This window comes from Spea bombifrons, chromosome 10 (genome assembly GCF_027358695.1).
Source record: "Spea bombifrons isolate aSpeBom1 chromosome 10, aSpeBom1.2.pri, whole genome shotgun sequence".
Taxonomy (NCBI): domain Eukaryota; kingdom Metazoa; phylum Chordata; class Amphibia; order Anura; family Pelobatidae; genus Spea; species Spea bombifrons.
Genome location: NC_071096.1, coordinates 1,472,040 through 1,488,479, shown reverse-complemented (window position 1 = coordinate 1,488,479; position 16,440 = coordinate 1,472,040). Strand labels below are relative to the sequence as shown.

The following is a 16,440-nucleotide window of genomic DNA, read 5'->3' as shown; positions in this document are numbered from 1 at the left end:
AACATTCTAATATTATCCAGAAATTCGGTATCAGAAATCACAGAGTTTTTGCGAGTTTGAGACGTACCTGCTGCCCCGGCTGCCCTCTCTCCCCGGTTATACCGATGTACCTGCTGCCCCGGCTGCCAGCGCTCCCTGGTTATACCCACGTACCTGCTGCCCCGGCTGTTCTCTCTCCCCGGTTATACCCACGTACCTGCTGCCCTGATGTACCTGCTGCCCCTTTTGCCAGCGCTCCCCGGTTATACCGCAGGCGTACCTGTATCTCCGGCTGCAGCCTCCTCCACTCCTGTTGCGGGCTGGCGTTGCCGCGGTGGAGAGTCGCTGTGTCGGTGGGAGAGGAGCGGCAGGTCCCAGGCGGCTGGCTGTTTATACAAAGCCCTGCATGATGCAAGCAGTCTGCACGGGGACCCAGAAGGGACTGGCAGCCGAGCCTCACCTGGGACGCCGCAGCCAATGGCTCCGAACAGGGGAGGGAGCACCTGCCGGGGAGCGCAACTCCCATCACTGCCAGCCACACGGGGGCTCGGCCTCACAACAGCTCCCACCATCCCCGCGTTCCTTCGGTCAAGGCTGTGCAGCACGTGGCCCTCTAGACTGCAATTCCCACTCTCCAGACCCAGCCACGGGGTTAAATTACCAGATCTCCCCGGCCCTAGATGCCCCCGGCGGTTTGCCCTCAGCTTGCATGACATATTATATGACAAACTGAGTGAAGCGTTGCACTTGGTTGCCATGGTGATTGCACCGCAATAGAATTAATACACAAGCCCATATTTGCGCTGTAATTTTCCCTCTCATGCGCCCGGCGGCGGATGCGTCACGGCTTTGGTGCTGGATCCTGGCTGCTCGTTATGTCCTGTTTGCCCGTTGTACAGCGCTGCGGAATATGGTGGCGCTATATAAATCGATAAATAATCATCCTTCGCCAGACCTCCTCGTGGGTCTCCAATTCATTTGCAGAGAATGCGACACATTCACTGTGAGTTACATCATATCGGCCCCCGCGGAGACCTCAAACCCCGCAGCAGCCAGCCGGCAGCAGGTGGGAGCGGGGACTCGGGGCAATTACTGCGGGATCTAATGAGGGACTATGGGGGGCTTTTCCTGCAGACTCCCCGCTTCTGGATCTTCTGGGTTCCGGATCGAGTTCTCAGACGTATCTGGGGGGGGGGGGGTATACAATTCCAGAGCCTTAACTCTTCAGGTGCCAAAGTGCTTGTTCTCCTGCTATGGTGATCTAGTGAGAGGGTTGTAGATTCATGGAACAGCCTCCCAGCAGAAGTGGTACAGGGTGATACAGTGAGCACCTGCCTGTTACCCCAGAACTATAATTCCTCACCCAGAGAATCTTCCCGCTGCGGCTAATTACTTATCAGAAAATATATCTGCATTTAGAGAATAAAATCAATAACCCCAGCGTTTGGCTCAAGAGCTTCAATCAATCCAGATTGGGGGGGGTAATTGCCCCCCCCCGAGAGCGAATGAATCCGCCACTTGTAGCCAAAGATAATGGGACCCAGACCAGCGCTCGGGTCACGAGGCAGCATCTGCCCCCCGGGGGGGTAGGAAGGCGTTTGCCGGTAGCTTCTTTCTCTCCGTTGCCACTGCGGGGAATACGATGCAAAGAGTGCAGCTTAACCCATTAACTGCCAGGGAAGCAGCGCGGCACACCAACAAAATGTAGCTTTTATAAAATTTGGTTACTTTTTTTGTTTTCAATATAAATGAAATGGAAACACTAAAAAGGTAAATATCGCTACATGTAACACGCGATGCGGAACACGTCTGGAACATTGTAACATTAGACTGTATCCGTCGTCACGTGACCTGCTTCTGTACCGGGCTTTTCTCTGATACATAACAGGGGGATGAACTACGGAGCATGAATCTAGAACTAGAGGGCCCGAGGCTGAGAAGGAATGGAAGGAAGTTTTACTGGTAGATAAGTGGAACAGCTTCCCAGCAGAGGTGGTAGAGGGTAATACAGTGAGGGTATTAAACATGCATGGGATAGACATACGGCTCCTGAATCTAAGATGAGACCAGCGACTGATTAAGGTTTGAGTCTTTACTGCAGGAGAAACGAGCGACTAGACGGGGGCCGGATGGGGCCGATCTGCCGGCGTGTTCTAGGTCTCTATGCAGTTGCGCATGCACTATACAGAAGTTACCCATCCTGCTTAACCCATCGTGTCCACTTCCCTTTATACCTAGAGCTCTGGGGTGATGACCCTTTAGACAAGGACTCTCATTAAGCTCAGCCAGTTGCAGGAGGTGTTAACCCCTTATAGGGCTTTTTAGACTTTTTTTGTAAAAAGCAACTAAATATCACGTTTTCAGCCCCATTCTCCGTTCCGAGAGCCGCTGATACATTTATTATTATTATTATGTGTTAATTGCGTCCGGCCCCAGGAGCCGGTAACGGGGAGTGCTCCTCATTAACGCCGAGGACTGAAACAGCACGGGAGAGATTAATTGCCCCAGAGAGGGCAGATTTCCCTGCCACGGGTGACTGTATTCGTGATGAGGGAATAACGCGCATGAAAATGAAACAGCCCGCCGAGCGCAAACAAAGAGAACCCGCGGGGGGCTTCAGAGAAAATCATTCAAAGGCCGGGGATTTACGCAAAGAATAAATAATAATAATAATAATAAATAATAATAATAATAACTAATAATAATAATAATTAATAATAAATAATAATAATAATAATTCATAATATTAAATAATAATAATTAAAATAATAATTAATAATAATAGTAAATAATAATATTAATAATAATAATAATAAATGATATTCAGAGAACCTGAAAGAGACTTTATTTATGAGTCCAGGGCACGGCTGTCACCTTCTGACCCGAGCTGCAGGTAAAACCACAGGACCACTCATACACACACTCATACTAACACACAATTACACACACTCATACTAACACACAATTACACACACTCATACTAACACACAATTACACACACTCATACTAACACACAATTACACACACTCATACTAACACACAATTACACACACACTCATACTAACACACAATTACACACACTCATACTAACACAAACACACAATTACACACACACTCATACTAACACACAATTACACACACTCATACTAACACAAACACACAATTACACACACACTCATACTAACACACAATTACACACACTCATACTAACACAAACACACAATTACACACACACTCATACTAACACACAATTACACACACTCATACTAACACACAATTACACACACACTCATACTAACACACAATTACACACACTCATACTAACACAAACACACAATTACACACACACTCATACTAACACACAATTACACACACTCATACTAACACAAACACACAATTACACACACACTCATACTAACACACAATTACACACACTCATACTAACACAAACACACAATTACACACACACTCATACTAACACACAATTACACACACTCATACTAACACACAATTACACACACACTCATACTAACACACAATTACACACACTCATACTAACACAAACACACAATTACACACACACTCATACTAACACACAATTACACACACTCATACTAACACACAATTACACACACTCATACTAACACAAACACACAATTACACACACACTCATACTAACACACAATTACACACACTCATACTAACACAATTAAACACACACTCATACTAACACGAACACACACATACACTCAGTTTAACACACACTTACACTACCGCTCAGCCCGCCTAGAATAAACATTTCTCCTGCTGTAAAGACTCAAACCTTAATCAGTCGTTGGTCTCGTCTTAGATTCAGGAGCCGTATGTCTATCCCATGCATGTTTAATCCCCGCACTGTATTACCCCTTACCACCTCTGCTGGGAGGCTGTTCCAGTTATCTACCACCCTCTCAGTAAAGTAAAACTCCCTTCCGTTCCATCTCAGTCTCTGACTCTCTAGTGTTGGATTCCGGTCTCTTGTTGTCATTTTTCTCCTCCTTTGAAATAAATTCCCTCCCGTCCTTTATTAACCCCTTTATGTGTTTAAACGTTTCTCTCTTCTCTCCTCCAAGCTGTTCAGGTTTTTGATCCACGGCTAAAACCCAAAATTTAACAAACCGAGCCCAAAAACCAGTAAAAAAAGCGTAATAAAAACACCAAGCGGGGGGGGTATTGAAGTATTTACAGGTTTATTGACCGCACTATGAAGGGCTGCACCTAATCTTTGCAGCACGGAGGTCTTCATGTTAGCGGTCGTAGTGCAGAGCGTCCGATATACAGTATACCGACCAATAAAAAACAACTAAAAACTTTGCAGAATGTACACGCGCCGCGTGGAAGCCTCGAAAAGTGGAAAAACTAAAAAAAAAGACAATTAACCCTTTCACGCGGCCAGTTATTCCACGCGAGCGAAATCCGTCATCCCGTCATCAGCGCAGACGGTCCGGATCCGGCCCGCGCGTCCCGACCGCGCAGGTTTTTCCGTAGCGACCGCACCAAAATCCCGCCGCGGAGAAGAGGGTTCCGGAAACTAAATGCCTTCCCCGCAGAAAAAAAGCACAATATTTACAAATATATAAACGTCGAAAACGTGGAGCCGGTGGGGGCCGCCATGATGACGCTCTTTCAAGCAGCATAACCAGTAAAAAAAACTAAAAAAAATAAAGGCTTCTAAGAGCTTATTTCTGTTCGTGATCTTGGATCAGAAGAAGTGGTCTGTATCCCGGGGCACAGTCTCGGAAATAGTCACTCGCTATTTTGGGGGGGGTCTAGCTTTTCTTGTGAAGAAACTTCATCTTGTTCCCTGCAAAAAAAAAAAAAAAAAAAAAAGAGGAGAAAATCATTTAAAAAAAAATAGAAAAAAAGGTTAAAATGATATTTTTTATATTTTTATAGAAAAAACGTATTTAATATAAGATTGGTGAATTATTATTTAATAAAATAAAATATATATTAAAGGGTAATATTCACCGAGTCCTCGCCAAAACTTGTTGACGCCGCTCTGCTCGCTGTCGGGAAGTTCTTCTAGGTATTGCTCCACCCTTTGTTCGAAGAGCCCTGTGATGACAGAGTACGGGGTGAGCCGGAAGGTCCGCACGGAATGGCCACATTGTATCAGCGTTAATAGCGTGGCACCGGTGTTACGCGTGGCGCCGGTGTTACGCGTGGCGCACGTTGGGTTCTAGGATGGGGGGGCGGTACCTTTCGCTCTGCATTTTCTGAGCTCTCGGTCTTGAATAAATCCAGCAAACATCTGCGACTCCATGAAGACCTCCAGAAAACGCCGGATGCTCTTGGAAGCCACGGATTTGCGGAAGGCGTCCCTTTGGAAGACTCTCTCTCCTCTTTCGTTCTGAGTCAGGAACAGAGAATAGTGGCCGATGGTTTCCACGAAGAAGCGGATGAAGACCTCCGATACCAACCCGTTCAGCGTGTTACACTCTGTATGGAGGAGACAGAAATGTCACCAACAGGTGCCGGCACGGAGTCAACAGAGCTCCGCAAATATTATGATGTAGCCAGTAGGAAAGACACATTATCCCTCGGCTCATTTGGCCTTCAGAGTGTCTTTGGCCAAACCAAGGTCCAAGCGGCGTTACCTTCGTCCGAATCGCTGTCGGAATCCTGATTAATCAACTCGTTTTTCCTCTCCAGAGCCTGTTCTAGAGCCGCCTGCAGCTTCCGGGGTAACAGGGTATCCTCATCGTCCATCTGCTCGAGAACAAAACACATTCACATGGACAACGAGGCCACCGCTCCCAGCTAACGAAGGGGGCTTTCACATGTATGTGGCGGACGGTTTACGAGGATCGGTCACAAGGAAATCTAAAGAGCTTTGGGATTCCTTCTAGTGGCCGAAGTTCATGCAGTGAGATGTAGAGGTGGACTTCAGGTCACCCGAGGTCCCTTCTTCAGATGTCCTCTGCATCTTACTCTATGAACGCTGGCTGCCATCCAACCAAACGTCTTGGTGACGATAAAGAGAAAGTCAACACACTCTGTAGATCCCAAAATACATTCACGCTCTCACCTGTCTTATGAACCGGTCCGAGCCCAGATTCACCATCAAAGCCTAGACAAAGAAGAGACAGATAATGAACACGGAACGCCCGATCCGAGAAGAAAGCCGGTCCTGGTTACAGCTTCTTTTACATTAAGGAGCGCGTTTTACATGATGGGAGACGACGGGTGGAGAGCGACGGCCCTCAAATAGCAGAACATCTAATAGACCGCAATAATATAGATAATCCGAGTAACATCTCTATCTCAGTCACCTGGACTAGTGAGCGATCGGAGTGTAAAAGTCTCAGCGACTAAAAAGCCCTAAAATAAACTCTTTCTCACTAATGATTCTTCAGCTTAGGGGTTCCGGGCATCGGGGAGGACTTACCTCTTCCACGGGCAGCTCCTTGAGTTTAGGTAAAGAGCTGGACAGCAGCCCCACCAGGAAGGGAGTCGGGCAGCACACGATGTCGATCATAGACAGCGGCAGGACGGGTATAAAGGTGTGCTGCCAGGAGAAGGGGTAAAGCAGGGCCACGACGGCGTGCGAGCAGCTGGACAGGGTGCTGTGGGCAGAGATACAGCGTTACGAGAGAGAAAGGCACAAAGCATCTTACAGCAACGCTTTACAGTCCGCCAGTACTTAAAGGGTTACATCTTAGGGTCTTGTTTTTATATTTTATACCCTTCTTTTACCAAACATTATATATAATCACACTTTATCATTCATTATCCGCAGACCTCAGAATGGAACTCTGCCTTCTTTCCTCCTGATACCTTTTATCCTACTTTCCTCTCCCTTCTCTCCTCTTGACATCTTTCATTCTCTCCTCCTGATACTTTTTATCCTACCCTTCTCTCCTTCTCTCATTGTGATATGCTTTATCGTACTCTCTTCCCTCATCTCCCCTTTCTGATTCCTTTTATCCTCTCTCTCCTCTCCTGATACCTCTTACTTTTCTCTCTTCTTTCTTCTCTCCTTCTTCTACCTTTTACCCTACTCTCCCCCTATCCTCTTGATACATTGTATACCGGTCCCCTCTGCGTTTTATCCTTCTGATTTCTTTTTCATCCTTCCCTCTCTCCCGTCTGACATTTCCTTGTCATTTCCTCCTAATAATCCTGTTAATCGCCTCCAGCGACCGGTAGGGAATTTCTCTAATTCTGGGTGCTTTTTTAAATTTCACAATCGTTCACAAGTAACATTATCCTCAAAGCCTACCCCGCATGCCATGAAGCAATTCAGCCCCTAGGTGGCAGTAAAGTCCCATTAAGACGCCCCATTACTATCGGGTAAAAAGACTTTAAATGCTTCCTGGCCCCGGCGCACTTAACATCTGCCGGCTCCAACACAATCGCTCTGTTTATAAACATCAAACGTTTGCATTGTTACACAAAGATCTGATACATCGCAAGAACACAAACGCTAATAAAATGTGTTACGGGCAGCGGCGTATCTGCGTTATTATTAATTATTGTTTTTTATAGCGCCGTCATATTCTACAGCGCTGTACAAACTGCATATAGGATTACAGGACACAATAACCTGGGGGTTCAGGGGGTCTCCCCGCACGCCATACACAGGAATCCCATTGACAGCCCGGCTGAAATTGTGCAGCCCCCTGTCTTATTGGCCTTCACATCGTGACCTCTGCCCCGACCTCTGACCTTTCCTGAAATGTGACCCCGGTCTGCAGGTTAAATTCCCAGAGACCCTGTACATTATAATCTGACCCCTCTTCCTTCTGCTTTCCACAATATTCAGAGCCCAAGAGTTTTAACCCCTGCCATCTGCATCAGTTTTATCATTTGCAACTGGTGCAGGACTCGAGGGAGAGGAGGGAGATAAGCTGTGTGTTTACATGACCCTGGGGTTAAAGGGTTTATCACACATGTTCATTTGGAGGCTCAGTGCATAGTTTCTTCAACTCCCTTAAGTTAATATTTACCGATGTTTATGGCGCCATCATGTTCCGTAGCGCTGTATGATGAGTAAATAGGGCATAACACGTAGTGAATCGCATAACCTGCTCACAGGAGCTTACAATCTAGAGGTTAAGAAGTGATGGAAAGAGATCTTTATGATTAAATATTTTGAATATTGAGTCGGACGACGTAAAAAGACCCCGTTTCTTTTCTAGAACAATCCTCTCATTATCCCCCCCCCCGTCCTGCTACTGTGCGCTGTAAGTTCTGTGCGCTGGGCAATGACGTTAATCGGGGTCCAAATGCATTAAAGCCGCCTTGTTCCCACGCTTCCCTGTCTGGAATTATCCAGAAATATACTGAAAAGCACCGTTAACCCTCAAAGCGCTGGAAAGGAATGTTACCATTCTGAGCGCCACACACAGAGTGACACTGCGGACTTCACCTCCCACAACTCTGAGCCGCCCTCTGCCACCCCAAAGATGTGAACCCCAACATTTAATTCCGTTCCCTGGCTGCTCGCTCGATGTCTGTATAAATGATAAAGAGTCGCGGATGCTTTAAGACCTCAGAGGTCTTTTCTACAAATCTATGTAGTTTTTGTTTTTAAATCCCTTCTAGAATCCCAGCCAAAAACAGCAATTTATTCTTTTTCTGCTGGTATGGCAACAAAACAAACAGCCAATCAGTATCTTGTCCTTGTGTTTGCCGCCTATAGCCTGGCATCAGTCTGCACGGCGACATCGCATAAATATACATTATTATTATTATTATTATTATCACCATTATTTATTAGTAGCTGCATCATATCAATTATAACCTCGTTAATAGACAGAAAATGTAATAATAAAGTCTGTGAAATCCCAAAATTTCTCCTCCAAATTATCTCACTCCTTCTGCCCTGTACCCCCGTATTATGTCGCCCCTTCTGCCCTGTACCCCAGTATTATCTCGCCCCTTCTGCCCTGTACCCCAGTATTATGTCGCCCCTTCTGCCCTGTACCCCAGTACAAGCTGCCCCCGTTTTATGCGCACACCCCGGGTAGCAGCAGCCGGTGGTCCCTATCGCCGGGGCTTTGCTGCCCCCTGACCCAATCCTTCGGCGAATCCGTCAGGAATTTTCCGCGATGTTGAAATTCATTCATTCAGGAAGGAAGAAGTTTCACCAAACGCTTCCCGATCCGAGATTCGCAGCCGCAGGGTCCACAAAGCGACTCCACGGCCGGATTATAGTGCGGTCACATAACGGGGGGCTCCCAAACCTGTGCGTGCGCGCTCTACTGCTTTATTGTTATTGTTTTATTGTTATTGTTTTATTGTTTTTGTTATTCTTTTATTGTTATTGTTTTATTGTTATTTTTTTATTGTATATAAAAAGCCATCAACAGTAAAGAAAACTTTCTGATTTTGCTCATCACGGAAATCCCGAAGCTCTGAACGAGCGCTCAAGGAGTTTCTGTCCCTTTAAAATCTGAGCCACATCCGACGTGACCCAAGGACCTGCCCCAGGGCACCCCTACCCGCCCCTGGGCACCCCCATCTGCCCCGGGGCAACTCCACCCGCCCCAGGGTAGCTCCATGTGCCCCCTAAAGACAATTGCACAATAGGCTAAGGGGTAGAAGTGTGGTCCCCCCCCCGTCTCTCCGTGGAGGTATTTCTTGTAATAAAAGGGTTTTTGAGACATTCCGCGTCGCTCCGACTCCCCGCCAGGATAATAAAAGCAGATGAAATCACCGGCTCAGTAAAACTTCCCGAGAGTTCCTGCCGGGGAGATCGCAGATAAACCGGGATCTCAACGACCTGCCAAAGACAACTATTATCCTCCCCCCCCCCGCTTATACCCCCCGCTTACACCCCCCGCAGAGCTCGGGTCCGAAGTTACCCCAGCAAGAGAAAACAACGCGATCTGACGCCTGGAGACCCTCGCACTGTTACAATTTCACAAGTTACAGGGGGTTAACAGGTCGCTGCAGCCCGATTTGGGGCGAAATATTTAAAATTATAGAAACACAGAAGCTGCCGACAGATCGGCCCCCATCCGGCCCCCGTCTAGTCACCAGTCTCTCCTGCTGTAAAGACTCAAACCTTAATCAGTCGTTCGTCTCGTCTTAGATTCAGGAGCCGTATGTCTATCCCATGCATGTTTAATACCCTCACTGTATTACCCTCTACCACCTCTGCTGGGAGGCTGTTCCACTAATCTACTACCCTCTCAAACGCATCGTAATGGGAGTTAACACAGAAAGCTGCTTTTTGTGACTACTTCTACAGAAATCCTCACGTGACGTATACGTCGCAACTCAACACAAGGTTTTTAACCTCTAAAGTCTCTCCGTACCAGAAAGTGCTACATCTAACCCGTTTTCAGAGCCCCTTGTTACGGTTTCGCTTGTATGTGTGATGGCGCATGCTCGTTAAAATCATTCATTAATTAGCTCACATAATTCGCTTGCTACATTGTAACAGAAACAAGAACAATGTTTCCTCCGTAACAGAAGCGCCAGAAGTCAGCGCAGGAGGACGGCTCCTTCCCTCCTAGTGATAAAGAAGAAGCGACTCGCCGGCCCTGACCTTAGCTTTTCGGCCACGAAGATGACGCGTCTCTCTAGCAGCAGGGAGGCGAAGATCCGGATGATCTGCCGGACGCTGAGGCATCTGAACAGGCACTCGAAGTCCACGTGCTCCAGGCGGGAATCCATGGGCCTCCGCAGCTCGATCACCTGGGGGGGAGAATCCGGACGATATTATCGAGGGGCTAGTTTTGGAAAGATGCCCCTGATTGTCAGAGATGCCCCTGATTGTCAGAGATGCCCCTCGTTGTCGGAGATGCCCCTCATTGTCGAAGATGCCCCTCGTTGTCAGAGATGCCCCCGATTGTCAGAGATGCCCCCGATTGTCAGAGATGCCCCCGATTGTCAGGGATGCCCCTCGTTGTCACGGATGACCCTACCTCATTGCCTGCGCCAGGCAGGAAGGTCTTCACCCGGATGGTTTTTCCAGGGGCTGGGAACGGCGATTCCATCAAACTCCTCATAAACGGGTACACGAGAGCGGCGGAGATCCCGCGCCTCCTCTCCACCTCGTCCAGGATCTGAGAACAAGGGAGAGAACATTACAGGGGTAACTCCGTGCCCAGAAATCTCCCCCGAATCTCCCCCGAGGGCCCTGGGGTATAAAAACAAACTCAAACGGCCCTTCTTAGGATCTAGGGGAACGATTCAAGGTTCATGGGTAAATGGAGCGGAAGATTAGTGAGAGGTGTGGTAGAGAAGTGGAACAGCTTCCCGGCAGAAGTGAGGGTAATACAGTGAGGGTGTCTTTCTACGTGCACTTTGCCCTTGACACTTGTGGCATTTGGGGGTGAGACGGACGATCTCCTGCGTACTCCATCCTCAGACTACTGCGGCCAACACCCCGACTTACAGAAATACAAAATACACCACTAACACCCCAAAAAAGGGGGAAAACACAACTATTAGATGATTATTAGCAGAGAGGGTATTAATAATAATAATAATAATAATATTTGCCCAGAAGCCAATCCTTTTGGGTACAAAGTGATGCACCCCTGGAACTATTGCGCAATCGCGACACTAACGCCCCGCAGAATGCCCCGACCCACCCCCAGCTGTACACCGCGGTCCTGTCTCCGGCCCCCTCCGGCCCCCTGCCCCGGGAAGCTGCCCCCGCTCATTCACCTCCGGTCCCTCCTCGCATTCTTAAGGAAGAATCAGGGGATAAGCTGGCGGGAGGGCAGACGGCCCCCTTTAATATTCCAGAGACTGCTTTCCTCTTCCAGCCTCGGCCAAAACAAATAAAGCCGCAGCTCTGCTTTCCCACCACGGCCGGCAAATAACGCAATAAAGAAAGAAAACGAGCTGAAGGCCGGCGTTAAATCGCTTATAACCGGGGGGGGGGGCATTTAACACCAGCGCCAGCGATCCACGAGATCGTAAACCAGTCCCGAGGTTTCTCCGCGGGTTTCTCTTGGCGTCGCCTGCCTCAAAAAGCGATGACTTCTCTTTGTGTTCATTAAGGATTCCTCCCCGCGGAGAACGAAAAAAGGGTCAGGGACTCGGAACGGGGCAAAGGGCGACCTCACCGGGGGACATCGGTGCAAAGCATGCTGGGGAGTTGCATAGAATTTGTGCCAAAAAATGTTTTTTTTTGGTGAAGTTTGCATTGAGACGGGAAAATATTAACATTGTTGCCACCCGGCGACTTCTCAACGACACAGGATTTGCTACAAGTTATCAAGTGTTTGTCTTACTTTGGATACAATAAAGACTTTTAGGAGGAATTTTAATGAAAGGGTTAACCGAGAAAACCTTTTCCTTTGGGTATTAAATACACGTTTCCTATCAAAAGTTTGGGGTCAGTTAGAAATCTCGTTTTTGAAAGAAAAGCAGATTTTGTCCATTAAAATAACATGAAGTGGATCAGAAATCCAGTGCAGACGGGGTTAATGCTGTAAATGACTATTGTAGCCGGAAACGGCTGATTTTTAATGGAATCTCTTCATAGCCGTACAGAGGCCCTTTATCACTCCCATCACTCCTGTGTTCCAATGGCCCTTTATCACTCCCATCACTCCTGTGTTCCAACAGCCCTTTATCACTCCCATCACTCCTGTGTTCCAATGGCCCTTTATCACTCCCATCACTCCTGTGTTCCAATGGCCCTTTATCACTCCCATCACTCCTGTGCTCCAATGGCCCTTTATCACTCCCATCACTCCTGTGTCCCAATGGCCCTTTATCACTCCCATCACTCCTGGGTTCCATTGGCCCTTTATCACTCCCATCACTCCTGTGCTCCAATGGCCCTTTATCACTCCCATCACTCCTGTGTTCCAACAGCCCTTTATCACTCCCATCACTCCTGTGTTCCAATGGCCCTTTATCACTCCCATCACTCCTGTGTTCCAATGGCCCTTTATCACTCCCATCACTCCTGTGTTCCAATGGCCCTTTATCACTCCCATCACTCCTGTGTCCCAATGTTTTTTTTTTTGTTTTTTTTAATGTGTTACTATTTTTCCACGGCGCTCACCATTTTTTTGTTATCACGTGGTATCTGGGATCACCTCTCGTGTTTATTGCTTAATGGCAGAGCTTGGTACCTATAAAACATCATCGGCAAAAAAGTCCCAGTGGGCAGTAAGACCAAGGAATTCAATAGTTTCCTGATGTAGAGCAGCGTGTTTAGACATTCTTAAGGCTGTTAAACCCTGACATGGCCAGTACTGAGTAACCCGGTGGGTGACGGATTAAAGAAATCACTGCAAACGAACACAAATCTTACCTTGGAAAACAAATCAAAGCAGCCAAGCCGACTGATCACGCAGTAGACTTCGGGCAGACGGGGGCCTTTTCCGCTCGGCTGTGAGAAATAAAAAGTAGTGAGGTCAGAATCCAAATCAAGGGGGTCAGAGGCTTTTAAAAGGACGGTTTAGTTTACTGAGAGGATGGTAGATAAGTGGAACAGCCTCCCAGCAGAAGTGGTAGAGGGTAATACAGTGAGGGTATTAAACATGCATGGGATAGACATACGGCTCCTGAATCTAAGACGAGACCAACGACTGATTAGGACTCCGCCACGGTATAGGATTTGATTTATTGGAAACACCCCCCACCCCCCCCACGGATGGATTAGGAAGCGCATTCTATACGGGATGATGAAGCCAATGCAAACATTAACTCTTCAGAGGCCGTTAATCATCATACGGAACCCGTCGGCCCCGCGGAGCCGCAGCGGCTTCACATAGAGGTGGAAATATTCCAGATATTATTCTGCCAGAAGAAACATCTTGGCCGCCGAGTCCGGTTTCCATTTCTATTAAGCTGTGTATGTAAGAGCGGCCCGGCCGGCCCCCGTTACTTATAACGCCGCGGTGGTTCAGCACCCTGTAATTTTTGGGCTCTGCTCTATAATTTTGGGTTAGAAACCTCGTTGCTGACATTACCGTTAACACAGATCAACTCGCATTCAATTCAAAGCTCATTTTTTTGGTATTTTTTGCTCAGCGGGTGGTCCGCGTGGGGCGAGAACAGATATTTTCCGCCGTTTAAACGTCAAATTATTAGGTGAAACGCGTCTCGGGTGGGCGGGCATCAAATTTGTGCTAAAAAGCTGCATTATTGCCTTAAATTTTCAATAAAAACCTTCGATTCTCGATAATAATATATTCTAATTACTGTCATTATTTCATTAATATTAATTACATTTACTTTATTACACTAAGAAAAACAGGGAGTTTAGGCTCAGTTTCTACGATAAATGTCTTCGGTACTCCGACCATAAAAGGCAAATTACTTTTTTATGTAAAAAATAATTAGAAATTTTAGCCCCAGCCGGCCCCCCGTCTAGTCGCCCGTTTCTCCTGCTGTAAAGACTCAAACCTTAATCAGTCGTTGGTCTCGTCTTAGATTCAGGAGCCGTATGTCTATCCCATGCATGTTTAATCCCCTCACTGTATCACCCTCTACCACTTCTGCTGGGAGGCTGCTCCGCTTATCCACCACCCTCTCAGAATGGTATTGTAATGGTAACAAGCCATACAATATTACCCTCTATGACTATAATTATGTTTCGTAGATCTCTCACTTTATTCATCTTTTACCATTCTATACATGATATATATTTCCATATACCGTATATAATATATATAATAATATGTATAAGCATAAAATATATACATTATCATAAAATAGGGGGAGGGGCGAATTATAACTTTTGAAACTTTTTTATTTTTAGAAATGAAATAATGAAATATTTGATCGTCTTGGATATTCCGAGATGTGGTTTGGTTTTGGCGGCCGTATCTGTAAGGAATCCTCTCCTAGGGTAATATAAACATGAAATGCCCCCCCTGACCCCCCCCCGCCCGGGTAATGACAGTTTTCGGCCCCGGGCGGACAGACAGGTGCTCGCGTTTGAGGCTACGAGGAAACGGTAAAATAAAGTAACTTCCTTAATATCCGCGTCCCAGAAACGGGGTTAATCTTTTTTTTTTTGTCCTTATTAGGAAGGGGAGACGGCCGGCATCGGCGATTAAATCAAATATGTTGGATTTCGGTTAAAACTCCATTGTGTCGAATGTGAAGGAATGCCGAGCGCGGGCCAGGGGGGCTTGGAAACCCACCAGGAAAAAAAAAAAGCAACGTTACTGATCTGCCAGCAAAAGCATGAAATTCCTGGGTCAGGCGAAAGCGCTCCACGGCTGCAGCCCGCACCCTTACTGTGCTAACGGGGAGGAAAAACTACACATAGAATAATGGAGGGCTGGGGTAGGTTTTTAAAAGGTTTTGCTCCACGATAAAAAATCATTATTTGCAATTTCTCAGCAAAATCTGCCATATTATTCTAATCATTAACATATACGGTATATATATATATATATATACTTGTTTTCCGTTTGTATGGCAACAGCCTATCAGGGCCTGCTTTCCTGTCATGTGACAATTACATGCGCCCAGCAAAAATGATGAACAATTCAAAATTTGGCTGATAATGCCACCCTATTCCTGCCTGTGCCCCACCCCTTGGAAAGGGTTAATACCCCCCCCCCCCCGTTATAAAGCATGCGCACTATTAGCTAGGACCATCGTTTTGAAAACATGGAGCCTCCTAAAATAAACACAAAAGTAAATAATGCTAAACTACTTCTCCGTTGTTATGACAACCTGCAAATTCGATCAAAAATGACTGAGTTTGGCTCAAGAACCGGAGCTGACTTTTCTAAAAGGATAATTTATTAAAACGAAATAATCTGAATATAATATTTATAGCCAGTGACAGAAATACAAATATTTGACATTCTGCCGTTTGCGAAACCCCGTGATTTATGTAAAGTTGCGTCGTCATAGTAACACGCGATGCAAAAAATGTTACAAAACAAATAAATTGGTTTAAAGTGGGATTACGGTCTGGAGATGCGGACCTCTGATGGTGGTTAGCGGTCATCCTGAGGTCTTTTGCCCCCCGGGGGGGGTTTAATGTTAGATTAGAGGAATTGCATTATTTGCATATGGGGGCAGGTGATGATGTCACAGGAGGGCAGGAATCCATTAACGGCCCATTAACACATTACATTGGAACTGATTTGGGATACAAAATAATTCTGTGGAAAATGGGGCTACATAGAATATGGACCCCATAAAAGGATCATGTAAATAATCCAGACATAGTGTAAACGCTGCATATAATTACAAATACACAAAAAAAAGGTTTCTGGCAGTGGCCCCTGAATGTTCAAATGAGAGCAGTCCCGGGGGCAATTCCCGTCCCTGCCCCCCTCGCCAGCCCTGCATGAGATGCAGCATCAGCACTTTTTCCTTTAAACATTAAACTTGCTTTCCTTTTGTTTGGAGCGACAGAGTTCAGACCGTGAACTGTTCACCTAGATTGTTCTGGAAGTTCAGTGATTACCGCGCAGCGACGAGCACCGGCTTGTTCGTGTGAATGCGACCGGCGGTATTTCTGCACAGCTG

The 16,440-nt window shown here is 46.7% G+C and overlaps 1 protein-coding gene across 3 annotated transcripts in view; it reads right to left on the bottom strand.

Annotated features, from left to right (window-relative positions):
- Positions 1 to 4,759: 4,759 nt before the first annotated feature.
- DENND2B (DENN domain containing 2B) overlaps positions 4,760 to 16,440 on the bottom strand; it is a 56,989-nt gene continuing 45,308 nt past the window's right edge. For all 3 annotated transcript variants that reach the window (XM_053449005.1, XM_053449004.1, XM_053449006.1), the window contains exons 12-20: positions 13,253 to 13,330; positions 10,899 to 11,039; positions 10,520 to 10,668; positions 6,410 to 6,587; positions 6,050 to 6,091; positions 5,619 to 5,730; positions 5,221 to 5,460; positions 4,990 to 5,076; positions 4,760 to 4,822 (exon numbers count right to left, since the gene is read on the bottom strand). In XM_053449005.1, the coding sequence (XP_053304980.1) occupies positions 4,788 to 4,822; positions 4,990 to 5,076; positions 5,221 to 5,460; positions 5,619 to 5,730; positions 6,050 to 6,091; positions 6,410 to 6,587; positions 10,520 to 10,668; positions 10,899 to 11,039; positions 13,253 to 13,330 (1,062 nt within the window). In that variant the 3' untranslated portion in view covers positions 4,760 to 4,787. The remainder of the gene's footprint in view (positions 4,823 to 4,989; positions 5,077 to 5,220; positions 5,461 to 5,618; positions 5,731 to 6,049; positions 6,092 to 6,409; positions 6,588 to 10,519; positions 10,669 to 10,898; positions 11,040 to 13,252; positions 13,331 to 16,440) is intronic.